Genomic DNA, 14,810 nt, shown 5'->3' on the forward strand with positions numbered 1-14,810 from the left:
AAATTGGGTTATTTGCACACCTTAGCTTATCTTTCAAGAACAGAATGTGACCCAGTGTTCTACACCAGGATAATATGGGGGAAACCCTAAAATTATATCTATACTTAAAAATGAGAATAAAGACTGGGCATCTTGTTCAAATACTGGAAATTCCCGTGCAAAAACTAAATTTACCTAAGGGAAAGGGTTGAGATTTCCTTCTTTCTGAAATTACCGACAAGTGATCAGGTTAACAAACCAACCCCAAAACCTTTGCTTTTTAAGTCAGTATACATCCAATTAACTGTTCAATCAGAACAATACACTCAAGTACAGAGAGAAAACAAATTCCTTATTATAGAGCACAGGCACTGCAATCAGACATAACCTTTCTAAGCTTCGGTTTCTTCATCTATATAAAATAAGAGTGAAAATAATACTAGCTCATTAATATCATTTTAAGATATGAAATATCAAGAGTTCTTTAACATAGTCCCTGGTGTAAAATGTGCATTATGTTAGGTACTATTTTTACAAACTTTAATAATAAATTTAGAAGTGGTCCTTAGAGTTCTCTCCCCTTCCAAATCTGGTTCCAATTACAATGAAAGCATAAGAAAGAGTTGAGAAAGTGAGTTGGGCATAAGCACTTTGATATCTGCATTCCCAAATTCGGAAATTTCTGAAAGTTTCATAAGCTTCAGTGTCTAAATTAGGGTTTCAAAAGAAGAGCCAAAAGCTAAGGGGCTTGGAAAGCTGAGACAGGAAAAAATACACAACAAAAGTTCATATTCCATTTGGTTCTTTTTATTAGAAGAAGTTGAGAATACAGCAAGTAGGGAAATCCCATGGTGAATGGAACGATCACAGATGCCTTTCTGGAACCATGACCTTCTATGATCCCCAAAAATGTGCTTTGTGGCTTCAGCAATTTATTAAAGGGAAGGGGAAAATACTGAAAAGGCCACTGTTTAATGGTGAAAAGAATGAAGCTATAGAGGTCCTAACCAGCCTAGGGTCAAGAAAGAAAATTTTAAAATCTGCACAGAGCAAGCAAGCCTCTGACTGCTGAGAGTAAGGCATTCAGGCGCCAACCTGGTGAGAGTTCTCAGCTAGCACTGCAAGACCAAGTGCACAGTGAGGCTGTTGGTAGTGAGTTGCGTGTAGACACATATATAAATGGGCACACACACATATAAATGGGCGCCAACACGCCCACACACAGACACACCCAAAAGGGGGAGATTTTCACTGGGTTACACATTGGTGATGTTAATTTCATTTTTCCTAAAGGTTTGTGCTATGTTGAACCAGATTAAGCTCCTCCCTTTGGGGTGTGGAGTAACTGGGGCCAGAGATCGCTACTTCTGTTGGTGGTGCTACAGGGCTGCGTCGTATACCCTGTATCCCAAAGTGCATGCCTGAAGAGCAAGTCTGGCTTCTGATATGTGCTGTTGCTCCTGTGGAACTAAGTGAGCTTCCTTTCAGATGGCCACTGTCCTGCTGGACTCTGTTTCCTCAAAGGGATTAATACTGTTCTTTATTCTGTGAGGCACTGCACCAGTTCACCCACTGAGTCTTTTGCTCGGTCCTCCTAGCACCTAGGGCAGTGACCTTATCCAGAACCAAAATACTCTTTAAGTTCTTCCCAAGTTCTACTATGAATTATTTCTTCCTGGTTCCCAGCTTTTGCTGGAGGTTGGAAGGGGAGAGAAAGGAGAAAAATAACCAAGAAAACCCTATACCAAATAAACAGGAGACCCTTCCCATAGTCTCAAACACCCACTTGAGAATGCCGGCCCCCTGCTAGGGGTTTCCACACTTGCTTCAATACCACAACCCCCAGGCTGTAATCTAACCAGCCAGCATCTTGGGTGATAGCAGCCAAAAACTTGAGTGCTATTTTGGTCATTCACTTGTGAGCCAAGACTAAAATTCTATGCACCAGATTCTTCCCCATACTCTCCCAGATACCATAACAGAGTACCCCTTTTGGGCCATGAGCAATCTTTTTTTACTCCTAGCAGCAAATCAAAGACAATGGCCTTAAAGATTCTACCAGAGTCCCTGTCAATAACACAACCACCTTTTAAACTTCCGACCACACTGTCCCTGCAAAATGAGGTTCAGTGAATGCCAACAAATTCCAGGGCGGGTACTGGACTCTACTTTACAATAGTTGCGCTGGCTTTCTCACTCAAGGAGAGCTCATCTGTCTTACCTAGGTTTACCATTATTAGTATATCAAAGGGGAAACTCATCCTTCCTAAACCACAGGAAGGAGTCTCCCAAACCATGCAAATGAGCTCAAGAGGCATCTGGGCAAGTCAGAATCTCTTCTGCGGCTGGTGACATGCCAGAAACTATAATGCCAGGAAAAGATCCATTTTTATTCCCAAGAGGAAGGGTAGTGAGGGCAGTGATTTTAACAGAGGGAACTTTACAGGGTTCCAGAGCTCCACAGCAAGGATATGGAAACATGTACAGCCCTCTAATCAGAAGTCAGGATTACTACAAAATTGAACAGGGTGCTGGAAGTAATCAGTCCCTGTGCTTTTTCAAGGGTCCTCCACTGTCTCCACCCCCTTAAATGCCAGCATAATTGACTCTTCCCAAGTGGGTGGCTCTACTCCTTAGAAAGGGTCATTATCAGTCTAGAAAACTAGTTAGTCTCTCCAATGGCAGCATACCTGGAGCCTTTATCGTTTCACATCTTGTTAGCCATTCACATGCTGCTTGTACTGAGTAAACACATACTGCTTCCCTCTACCTTACAACTCCCAAAGGTCTCGGCTCTCAGGTGGGAGAATGTCATCACTGGACTGGGGCTGTGCCCTCTGCGCCACTAGGGTCCAAGGTATGTCAGCCTTTGAAAGGCACCTTGGTGCACCAAGGCATTATACTTTATACATTCTGGGGCTATCACATGCTCCTCCTACAGTCACTTTGTGCAAAATTGAAACAGTGTGTGGTACTTGCATGTTTCATTCTATACAAAAATCTTCCCTCCCTCCCTACCCCATTGTTTTAAACATTTATATAAATTCTTATTTAAACAGTAAGTTAGAAATCTTATTTACATTAATTTCTTTGTTCTCCCAAAAGAGCATCTAAAATCACACTGCTACCCCTTAATAGGATATAAATGTTCACCTAAATTGGTTTGTATTATTGTTTTAAGGAGAAAGGGAGAAAAAAGAACCACCAGCTAAACTGTTCCCCCATCGTCTATAAATAAATATAATCAGAAGCCAGTTTGCCAAGGGTCTTGCAGAACCTTCACATCTGTAAATATCAGAGTAAGTCAGGGTTCAGGCCATTTCTCCTTTTCTCCAAATTGATGCACTCCGTCCTTTGAGGTATGATTTATTTTTGTTTTTCTCTTCTCAGTCGTGTACCACGTGGAGCTCCTGGGGCATCACAACGCCCACGAGGCTATCAGAGTTTGGGGGCTCCTCTGATACTGGCATCAATGGCCGGTAAGGGAGGCCTGCAGGTGCTGCAGGCCCTGGTTCGGGGTCACGTTCCCTGGCCACTAGTAGATTATCACAGTGCATCCTCTTCACTGCAGCCCCCACCAACCATGAACCGGAACTCCTGGAGGTTTGAGACACCATGGAAGTGAACAAAAGCTCCAGCAACCACAAAGATGTGAAACAGCTGATGAGAGTGAAACTGCAGACCAAAAAAAAAAAAAAAGGGGGGGGTGCAGAAACCCACACATTATTGAAAGTTCATTAAAGATTCTTAGGATCATTTAATCCTGGCTTAAGCTAAGCAGAGGGCAGGGGACGGGTGCACAAAGATCAAATTTGAGGGCTCCACAGATCCTGGAACATCCATTAGGTAGTAGTATCACATTCTGCTGAGGGGAAAGCCAGCTGTCCCCAAAGAAATCAAGGTGCTGTTGCTAAGCTCAGCCATGAAAATGTGCACTTAACACTGGAGTATCTAATGAGCTCAGGGACAAATGTCGTTCAACAGACTCATTTGCCTGCAGACTACAACGGACCCAAGGATTCCTTCAGGCCTAGCAGTGGGCTCTAGTTAGACAGAGGAGATTTTCAGTCATTGCTGATGGAAGCTTCTATCCATTACACAGACAGAAGTATGAGCCTGTGGTCACTGAAATGTTGTTATCTGTTAGAAAAACTAAAGGGATTTCCAGGATTGTGTGAAGGTCAAAATACATGATTCATAAAGTTTTACCTCTAAGACTCCAAAATTATACAAATAACATCCTATTATCAAAAGACTAGTAGGGAGTGGATGTGGCTCAAACGGTTGGGTGCCTGCCTTCCACATGGGAGGTCCCGGGTTTGGTTCCCGGTGCCTCCTGAAAAAATAAAAACAAACAACAAGCAAAACAAATGGAAAAAAAAAAAAAAACAACTCTGGGAAGCCATTGTGGCTCTGGTTCATCAGCGGTTTCCCACTTACAAGGTACCAGGTTCAATCCCTGGACTCTAGTACCTCAAAAACTTTTTTAAATAAAAATTTTAAAAAGCAGAGGCTTTTACTTCCTTCTCAGGTCAGAAGATGGTCTATAACCATGTGTTATTTCTGATTTAACCTCTTCTACTGAATGCTATCATCTCAAGAAGGGTAATCATTTATCACTGTACCCAACATCACTTTAAAATTATATCATTCTCATCATACTCCCAAAACAAAAAAGTACAGTGGCAAAACAGATTTTGTCAAGGGAAAGATTGATTTTGGAAGTATAAGTTAGAAGAACTCACAAATCACATATTGAGATGTTTCTTAGGAACCCAAGGGAATTTTCCCAAATGATGATCTGACACAATCTCAGAAAGATACCTTAGTAAATCTGAAGTCAAAATATTGCCTGAGTCCAGCATTATCTTCATTTTACAAATAGCTAAACTAGATTTCAAAGAGATCAGATGATCAACTAAGTCTATATTAATTAGCAATGGATTTAGGAATAGAATTCAAAAGGTCAGATTTCACATTAAATAATATTCCAATCGTCTACTGTTGAAAATGTCTCATGATCTCTTCAGTTACAGGATTTTACATCATTCCCCTAGATTTTCTTTGGCTTTCTCTTTATATTAACCATAATCTGGTTAAACTCTTCTTCTTCCAACCAAAAACACATTTACCACACTCAATCTTTCATTACAAATCAGTGAATTTTGGAACCAAAAAAGGACCTTGGTAAAAATAAATAATCTGGTCCCAAAAAGGACTTTGGTAAAAATCTGGTCCATAATGAAACTCTTGTTTCATTAATGAAGATTTGCCAGTATTAGTGTAGTAAATTGCTATTACACTGACCTGATACAAATTTCAGTTCTACCCGTTAATACTGGATGCTCTTGGCCAAGTAATCTAACCTCCATAAGCCTCTGTCAAATGAAGGTATTAACAGTCACCATCTCTGGTAGGGCTCAGGTATTAGAGGGAATCCGAGGAGAGTGCTCAGTACTGTGCCTGGCACTAAATGCTCAATAAAGGCCAATTATTAGTTTACATATTGTTCAGAGAAAAGAGCTAATTAGGGACGAGAGTTAGGACTAGAATACAAGTCTCCAACTTTGAATCTAAAACTTTTTCAATTACATAATTTTCAAGTCTGTCAATAATGCACTAACAGTTATGTGCACACTCTTATTAGCCCCTGATCATACTTACCCAGATATCACACTTGCCAGGAAAGAAGCGTTCAGGGATCCGGGCAGCGTACAGGGCGGCTCCTGTGATGTAGAGGCTGGCCATCAGCATCAACCAGCCTATCTGCCCGATGGTGGCAGCCTTCAGGAATCCTTCTGAGATGACATAGTGGAAGGTAGGAATGATTCCACTCAGGCCTAGGCCCAAAAACACTCCTAGGGATCACCAGAAGAGAACAAAGTAAAAGCACAGAAGAGAAATAAGGAAGGATAAGTCAATATTATGGCATAGATCCATTAACTCCGTAAACTGAATATTTTAAAGTAGGATGCAGTATTAGGTTCCTACCTGAAACAAAAAGTAGGTTCTTCAAACTCCGGGGCACAGAGGACAGAAAATATGTTCTACAAATGCAGGGAGCCTCCCGCTGAGAGGCTTAACTTAACAAGTCAGCAGTTCTCAAGGGAGTTGCTATTGATTTAGGAAAGGACAGAGCCAGGAGATTGTTTAAGTCTCCCCTAATGCTGCCTCTTTACAGACACAGATTACAACACAAAGTAATTTTCCATACTTTATCCTCTCTTTGAAGCAAACTGCTGGGAGGGCTGGGGGCTGGGCAGGGACGTGGGAGGGTGGGACACAATGATCAGATAATCTGGGGAGTTGATGCCATAAATGTAATAGTAATCTAAGTTTATGGCCTATACCTGGGTACTTAAAATAATCATTTAAATGCTTTAAGCAACTGACCTAACTTTGGAGTGGAGGTAGATATTGTACTGAATAAGATGAGAGAGAACAAAAAGCATGCAGTGTCTTTTCCCAAGTCCAAAGCAGCTGCTGGGTACAGTATTTAGTACAGCAGTACGTCAGAACCACTTGCCCACAGGCCTATGGCCTTCAAAGGCATCTGAAACAGGGTTTTTCAAACTTCCAGATATGACCTATGTTGTAAGATCAACTAAGTGAATCTCAAGCAGATTTTTTGGTAATAAAATAGAATAAAATAGAAATTATCAGGTTGGGTCACAAGTAGTCACTATTTCGTAAAAACTTTTGTAGTTTTTATGTATATGAATTTATGTACATACACACGTTTAGGGTTGTAATAGAAAATGTCATGATCAAAAAAAGTTTGAAGGCCAACGATCTAAAAATTTTGAAACCTGTATGTCAACCAAAGCAAAGAGGAACTCCTCAGAGCAGCCAGTAAGTGTTCCTGTATTTTGATGTAGAGTTAAGAATACTCTTGCAAAACAAGCTGCCATTTGGGATGCTTTCTCAACAGACAAGCGGCTTATTACTTGCTTTGGATATTACTAAATAAACTGCTAGTATGCAATATATATATGAACAAATATAGTCATGCGGACTCATAAATAAAAGGGCATCTAAAAGAGAAGTGGGAAATGGCAATGCTGATCTTGCAAAAGCAGAGAAGCCTAAATAAAAGATCTTTCCTAACTCTGCTCTGCTCTAAAGCAAAATTTTCATGATCCTGTTCTTCCACTTGTTCTTTTCTTCAACATGCAAAGTAAAGGCTGCTAATGTAGTCTTGTCTTGCCTATCATTCTTTTAAGTCAAAGGTTTAGGAACTTGGTTCTTCTGATGTATATAAATTGTATGCTCTGCTCTACTCAGCAAAGAAATTCTTATCTCATGTGCTCAGAGAGACTTAAGGCTACAGCTAAGCACTACTAACACCAACCCTGTTCACCTGCCTGTATGAACACTTAGAAAAAAGGAAAAGGCAGAGTGTCATGACAGTGGTCACTAAAATAAAGTTAATTCTACTTCTCATCTTCTAGATAATGGCAGATAAACTAAAGCTTGGATCAAAATACTAAATAGTTTTGTTCGTTTTTTTTTTTAATTGAAAGGAAAAATACTCCTTTTAATACTGCTGTTCATTCTAATCAGGCACCGGACTTGACAGTGGGGGTAGAAAGTTTATGACAGAGCTCTGCCAACAAGGAGCCCCCAGACAAAGAGAGGCAAAATAAATCTCTGACAACTTTGAATCCTTTGCCAAAGCTCTGCCAAGGAGCTTTTGGCTTTCTATATGATTTCTGGCTAAAAAGGAATCTTCCTAAATACAAAAAGTCTCTTTACCCTTTTAGAAGTATGGCACCTACTTCAGTAGAATACAATGAGTATGTGGTGGAATCTTAGACAAGCAGATTACACATTTTAAAATAATATAAAACCAGGTAAAAAAAATAACAACTAAAAAGAACTAATTACTACCAAAAAAAGTGAAAGGAAGAGTAAAAGAAATCAGTTTATTTTACAAAAGTTACTTAGCCACCATCTTACGGAGAATGTATGACCATAAATTCAAGTGAATTATGCTCCCCAAAATATAGCCAAATTGTGTAAGACAGCTCACCACCACCCCTCAACCCTAATGCTTTAAGGCAGCTAACAAAAATGGTAACATTAAAAAATCCCTCCAGGGAAGCAGACTTGTCCCAACGGATAGGGCGTCAGCCTACCACATGGGAGGTCCAAGGTTCAAACCACGGGCCTCCTTGACCCGTGTGCAGCTGGCCCATGCGCAGTGCTGATGCGCGCAAGGAGTGCCCTGCCATGCAGGGGTGTCCCCAGCATAGGGGAGCCCCACGCGCAAGGAGTGCGCCCCGTAAGGAGAGCCGCCCAGCGCGAAAGAAAGTGCAGCCTGCCCAGGAATGGCACCACATGCATGGAGAGCTGACACAACAAGATGACGCAACAAAAAGAAACACAGATTCCCGGTGCCACTGATAAGGATAGAAGCAGTCACAGAAGAACACACAGCGAATGGACACAGACAGCAGACAACTGGGGCGGGGGGGGAGGGAGAGAAATAAATCTAAAAAAAAAAAAAAATTCAGTGAGATACCATTTCTCACTGATAACATACTTGATTGGCCCACTGTGGGGAAATGGGCATTCTTATACATTGCTTATTGGAATGAAAAAAAGAAAAAAGAAAAAAGAAAAAAGAAAAAAAAATAACAAGTCCATCAAGAAGGGGAGCCACAAGTACATAGCCTGATGCTTTGCTAAATGTAGGCCTTTAATAAATTACTGACGAATAAATGAATGTCCAGTGTAAAACCTACATACGCTCTTACCTGCTCTTACCCCCCGATACTGAGGCGTGGCAAACATGTCCCACTGGGAGACAATAATGGCTGCAATGCCCAGCACACAGATGACAATCAAGTAGATGAAGCAAGGTTGTGGATTACAGTAGAAAGAATAATAGAGCCAAGGAACAAAACTTCCCATAATCAGAAGAGCAATACCAGAATAATCCAGTCTAGGAGAGAGGGAAAAAAATTCAGTTAATGTGAAAAATTACTGTCCATTATAGGTTCCAATTAATCACCTAAGACATGAGCTCATCAATAAACATGTATCAGTAATAGCTAAGAGACAAACCAGATCACTTGCTTTAATTTAAAAGATACATATATATCTTCCCCTCAGATGGTATCAAGTATTCTGCCAACCCACTGAGTATAAACCATTGATCAAAATATGGACTTTATAGATACTTACTTAGAGAAGAGCCGGGAGACCCCTTCTGAGTGGCAGTAGACTGTGTGGAAGAGCCATGAAAAAGAAAGGCAGAGAATGGCCCCCAAGAAGAATAATCCAAAGACCACCTTCTCTTGCAGGGGGGCCACAAAGGAGATATTGGGGCGAAACATATAAAAGATCCCCAGGCACAGGAAAAATACACAACCTAGGAAAAGGAGTACAGGAGAGAGATAAAAGATCATCCTTTTGAAGAGACAGTATTTTGTATTGATTGTTTTCAATTCTTTGCAATCATGGAGATAATACAATCATAAGTTACATGAGAATAAGTTTTCCAAACAACTGAAGCTAACCCAAAATTTTGGTTTACCTCAACATTGCTGGTACCAGTCTAGATACATAAACTGAGTATAAAGAATATAGCAACCTATTCATTTAAGAGCAGAATCCTAAAAGGAACCAGACAGTGCTGCTACTTCTTAGAAGGCTGAATGAGTCCACTGCTACCTCTAGATCTAGTATGAAATTTCATTTATAAAGTTTTTGGCCACTGGCCAGCTTTCAAAGGTACACTTTGCTTTTGCTTTGTGATGAATTTCAATACCCCCAAAACCTTGTGAAGAAATACATCTTTCCTCCACCAACAGCTGTCAAGGAGCACTATGCTTCTCTGATCCTCATCAGCTGGCCCAAGAGATTGAAGAGTTAAGACCTATTAAAAACTATTTAAAAACAAAACAAAACACTATTCAGAGGGAGCGGATGTGGCTCAGCAGCTGAGCGCCCACCTTCCACATGGGAAGTCCAGGGTTCAGTTCTGGTGCCTCCTAAAGAAGACAAACAAACAAGGAGCAGACATCAAGCAAAGACAATAAGCAAGACAATGAGCAAAACAACAAGCAGGCAATGAGCAAAAAAACACGCAAATGAGGAGGGAGCAGATGTGGCTCAGGTAGTTGAGCACTTGCCTCCCATAGGGGAGGTCCTGGTTCAGAGGTCCTAGCGCCTCCTGAAGGAAAAACAGACAACCAGCAGACAAAGAGAAGAAAAAAAAAGAGCAGACAATGAGCAAAAAACACAAAACAAAACAAAAAACAACAAGCAGACAATGAGCACACACAATGAGCAAAACAGATGAGGGAGCCATGGGGTGGGGTGGGGGGATATCTATGGGAAAGAAAAAACAACTTCAAATCATTTCCTATCCAGTTCTTAAATAATCTTCTCCACGGTAAGATACCATGTTCTTAATGCTTAGGGCAGGACCATTTAACACAAGGAAGGTAAAGAAATTAAGAAGTTAAACATTTATTTGCTAAGTGAGTCTGTTTTATCCACTTAATAAAACCCTTCAGTTACAAGTCAGCAACAAAAGTGACTTCTCTATTCTACTGTCACTATACTAGCAGGCAGGAAAACAGGGCCACAGTGGAAATCAGATGAGTGATAAGAAATGCAAGACAAATGGGGTCAGGTCAGAAACTACATACTATATTCACAAAGTTGTGCAACCTTCACCACTACTAATTCTAGAATACTTTCAACAACCCAAAAAGACACCCCATACCCATTAGCAGTTACTCCCCATTCCCCACCCCTCCAGCCCCCGGCAACCACTAATCTACTTTCTGTCACCAAGGATATGCCCATTCTGGACATTCCATATAAACAGAATCATGTAATATGTGGTCTTTTTGCCTGGTTTCTTTCACACAGCATAATGTTTTCAAGGTTCATCATTCTGGTAGAAGGTATCAGCATTCAATTTCTTTTTATGGCTGAATAATAGTCCACTGCATGAGTTTACCACATATATTTTGGTGTAAATGTACGTGGGGTTTTTTTTTGTTTGTTTTTTTAAAAGATTTATTTTTTTCTCTCCCCTCTCCCCCTGCCCTAGTTGTCTGTTCTCTGTGTCTATTTTGCCGTGTGTTCTTCTTTGTCCGCTTCTGTTGTTGTCAGCAGCATGGGAATCTGTTTCTTTTTGTTGTTGTTGCGGCACGGGAATCTGTGTTTCTTTTTGTTGTTGTTGTTGCGTCATCTTGCTGTGTCAGCTCTCCATGTGTGCGGCGCCATTCTTGGGCAGGCTGCACTTTCTTTCACACTGGTCGGCTCTCCTTATGGGGCGCACTCCTTGCATGTGGGGCTCCCCTACATGGGGAACACCCCTGCGTGGCACAGCACTCCTTGCGCGTATCATCACTGGGCATGGGCCATCTCCACACGGGTCAAGGAGGCCCGGAGTTTGGACCGCGGACCTCCATGTGGTAGACGGGTACCCTAACCACTGGGCCAAGTCTGTTCCCTGAATGTACGTTTTTAATTCTCCTGAGTATAATCTTAAGTATAGAACTGCTGGGTTATATGATAAACTTTAATATTATGTTTAAGTTTTTGAGGAACTATTATTGTTCACAGCAGCTGTACCATTTTACATTTCCACCAGCAATGTACCAGGGTTCCAGTTTCCAACCTCACCAACACCTGTTATTTTCCTTTTTTATTTTAATATTAAAGTCACCCTAGTTTGTATAAAATGGTCTACCACTGTGGTTTTTTCTCATTTCCCTAAATGACTTATGAAGAAGCACATCTTTTCCTATTTATTGGCCATTTGCAGATCTTCTTTAGAAAAACATCTGTTCAGATCTTTTGCCCATTCTTTTTTTTTTTTAGGAGGTACTGGGGATTGAGCTCCAGACCTCATAGATGTGAAGGAGGCAGTCAACCACTGAGCCACACCCACTCCTTGCCCATTCTTTGATAGTGTTATTTGTCTTTTTATTGTTGAATTTTACGAGTTTTTATATATTCTGAATGAATACTAGACCTTTATCAGATATATAATTTGCAAATATTTTCCTCCACTCTGTGGGATGTCTTTTTACTTTCTTAATGGTATCCTTTAACATAAAAGTTTTTTATTTTGATTAAGTTCAATTTATATACTTTTCCTTTGGTTAGTTGTGCTTTAGGTGCTACAGCTAAGAAACTGTAACCTAATCCAAGGTCACAAAAATTTATATATATATATGTTTTTATATATATTTATATATTTGTTTTTCTAAGAGTTTTATAGTTTTAGCTCTGATATTTAGGTCTTTGACCCATTTTGAATTAATCTTTGTATATGCGTGTGAGGTAGGGGTCTAAATTCACTCTTTTGCATATAGGCATCCAGCTGTCCCAGAACCATTTGTTGAAAAGACTATTCTCTTTCCCCACTGTATTCTTTGTAATGCCCTATTTTTATACTGTAATTTCTAACCACAATAGAGAAAAAAACATTAAAGATCATATTCTACTTCAAGTGAAATGGAAATTTAACCATGAATATTCCAAGTAATGACTTTATGCTCATTAAAAGATAACATATTTTTATACATAGGATCTTTTCCTTGTCCTGGCCCAAGGATACTGGTTCCTTTTCTCCAGTCGGGAAAAATATGACTTAGCTGCAATAAAATCAGTGCAGGGGAGCAGGGCAGTTCAGGTGTTTGAGCACCTGCTTCCCATGTATGAGGGTCCGAGGTTCAATCCCTAATACCTCCTAAAAAAAAAAATCACAGTGCAAACTAGGGTAACCACAGAGTAGACCAATGGGAATTTCTATCAGAGATTCAGAAAGCGCAGTGGGAAATCCCAAATACAGTTTTAAAATTCTGTCCTTTCCCTCAGATACATGAAAATAAAAAGGAAAAAAATGAAGCACCATTCATTACACAAATGATATTACATGCCTAAAAGATGTGTCCAAATGTTGCCTGTCTCTGTGTGTATTCTGAATATGCTCTTAAAACAGGCCCGGAAAGAAGGCATAGGGGGCCGATGTCCATGTAAAAGGAAGTCGTTATCCTTGAGCCAGTCTGGAAGCACATCGTGAGGGATAACTCGCCATCTACCTTCCCATACCTGAAAAAAGAAGAATATTATCAAAAGCCTTTGTGGTTTTAACTGACAATTTAGCAATACTGGTCCCAAACTACTGTCTTTTATACCACACAGTTTTATAACATGAAAAATAATTTATTTTTAAAAGGCAAATGCATTCAAAAATATAACACTATATATTCTGTGTTCTTAAAAACATACTGATGAAAAAAATTTTTTAATTAGGGTTTTGTTTTTTTTTTTTGAAAAGGACAGAGTAAACAAACAAACATACAGAACATGCTCTAAAAAAGTGGTTGTAGGCTTCACTTCAGTCTGGCAGGTTCTACCTATATGGACCTCTCCTTCATCCTCCATAGCAGACTTCACTTTACCCTGTGCTGTCAAAGAGGACCATTTTTTATATTTAATACTCCTGGTTGTGGGGAAAGAACTATACAGAATTACACAAAAGTGTGCCTTGTGCTAAAAATCTCTTCCTCCCCCTTCCTCTCTTCCCACCACAGTAACACAGGAAGAATTCAGGAGTCAGAAAATCTTGGGGCCCTCCATTAACTAGCTGTATGAGCTTTGCTTAATCACAGTCTCCAAGCCTCAATTTCCTTGATACTAGTGCTTCAATAACTTCATAAAAAAGTCATGAAGATTAAATGAGATGACACAAGGCACTTCATAAATGAACTAGCAAGCCCGCGGAATTCACCCCAGGGTGGTATATGTAATCCCAATCACTCCCAGGGGCAATCATCTGCCTGCAGGTTAGTGCCTGGGCCACCCTTCCTATGGTGGAGAGAAACTCAACCAGTAACCATCTTTTCTACCTTTTCCTCTTTGTCCCTGATCTACCAACCTACCGGACTATAAAAGAAAAGGGATCATGGGATTGCTATACCCCTCCTTAAAAAGTTTATTGAACTCTGCACTCTGCTTTTCTTTTTTATTGTCTCTCAGCTCAGAGAGCTTACACCAAAGGATCACTTAATCCTAAGCTAACTTGATTCTGCTAGCCAGAAGATGTGAGGGAAAATGTCAGGCACATGATCTGTCTTCCAGTTAATAATGTGGGCTCAGCAGTTCTTTTAGTCTTGTACCCTATTAAAGCAAGAATCCAGGCTCTAAATCAGCAAGCTTCGGCTTCAGGCACTGAGCCCCCACGTGTATCCCGCAAGGGGTCTTGTTACAAAACAACAGGGTGAAACCAAACACTTGGCTCCCTCTCTACTCTTATAGAAAGAGTGCTACTATTCACCAGCTCCTGTGCCCATTTCATTTCTCCCCACATTTTCCTACACTGCTCTCCATAATTCTTCCTTATAGACATTTATAAAAAGAACTGATTATCTGTGTAGTATTCCCTCCACTTCCTAATGAAGTTGAGGAATATCAATTTAAAAACAGACATGGCACTCCTGAAGCCCTATCAAAACATCCTGTCTCTCGTACACATTCCAAGTCAACATCTGAAGTTTATGGTTACTGTGGCTAACTGTGATCATTCCATGCTTGCTCCTAATATATAATAATAAGATAATGCCAAAAGACTAATCTAGATTTTGAATGTCTACTGTCATTTGTAAACACAACTGTATGAGATCTTCCAGTAGCCTTTCTGAAGAGAAAGAGAGACAAAAATACTGAATTTCTGTACCCAATTTGAACTTGGGAAATATCAGTATCACTGAGATTTAACCTTACAAAATGCTGCTACTCTGTATTGTGATAGAGTATTTTCTAAGAGGGAGACAAAAATAGAAACACAATTCTTACAT

General features: G+C 40.2%; 1 protein-coding gene across 4 annotated transcripts in view; it reads right to left on the reverse strand.

Annotated features, from left to right (window-relative positions):
• Positions 1-764: 764 nt before the first annotated feature.
• The window catches only part of ADIPOR2 (adiponectin receptor 2), a 105,478-nt gene continuing 91,432 nt past the window's right edge, over positions 765-14,810 (reverse strand). For all 4 annotated transcript variants that reach the window (XM_004457664.5, XM_058282511.2, XM_004457662.3 and 1 more), the window contains exons 4-8: positions 12,891-13,062; positions 9,169-9,355; positions 8,739-8,926; positions 5,644-5,837; positions 765-3,654 (exon numbers count right to left, since the gene is read on the reverse strand). In XM_004457664.5, the coding sequence (XP_004457721.1) occupies positions 3,526-3,654; positions 5,644-5,837; positions 8,739-8,926; positions 9,169-9,355; positions 12,891-13,062 (870 nt within the window). In that variant the 3' untranslated portion in view covers positions 765-3,525. The remainder of the gene's footprint in view (positions 3,655-5,643; positions 5,838-8,738; positions 8,927-9,168; positions 9,356-12,890; positions 13,063-14,810) is intronic.

The sequence above is a fragment of the Dasypus novemcinctus genome, chromosome 20 (genome assembly GCF_030445035.2).
Source record: "Dasypus novemcinctus isolate mDasNov1 chromosome 20, mDasNov1.1.hap2, whole genome shotgun sequence".
Taxonomy (NCBI): domain Eukaryota; kingdom Metazoa; phylum Chordata; class Mammalia; order Cingulata; family Dasypodidae; genus Dasypus; species Dasypus novemcinctus.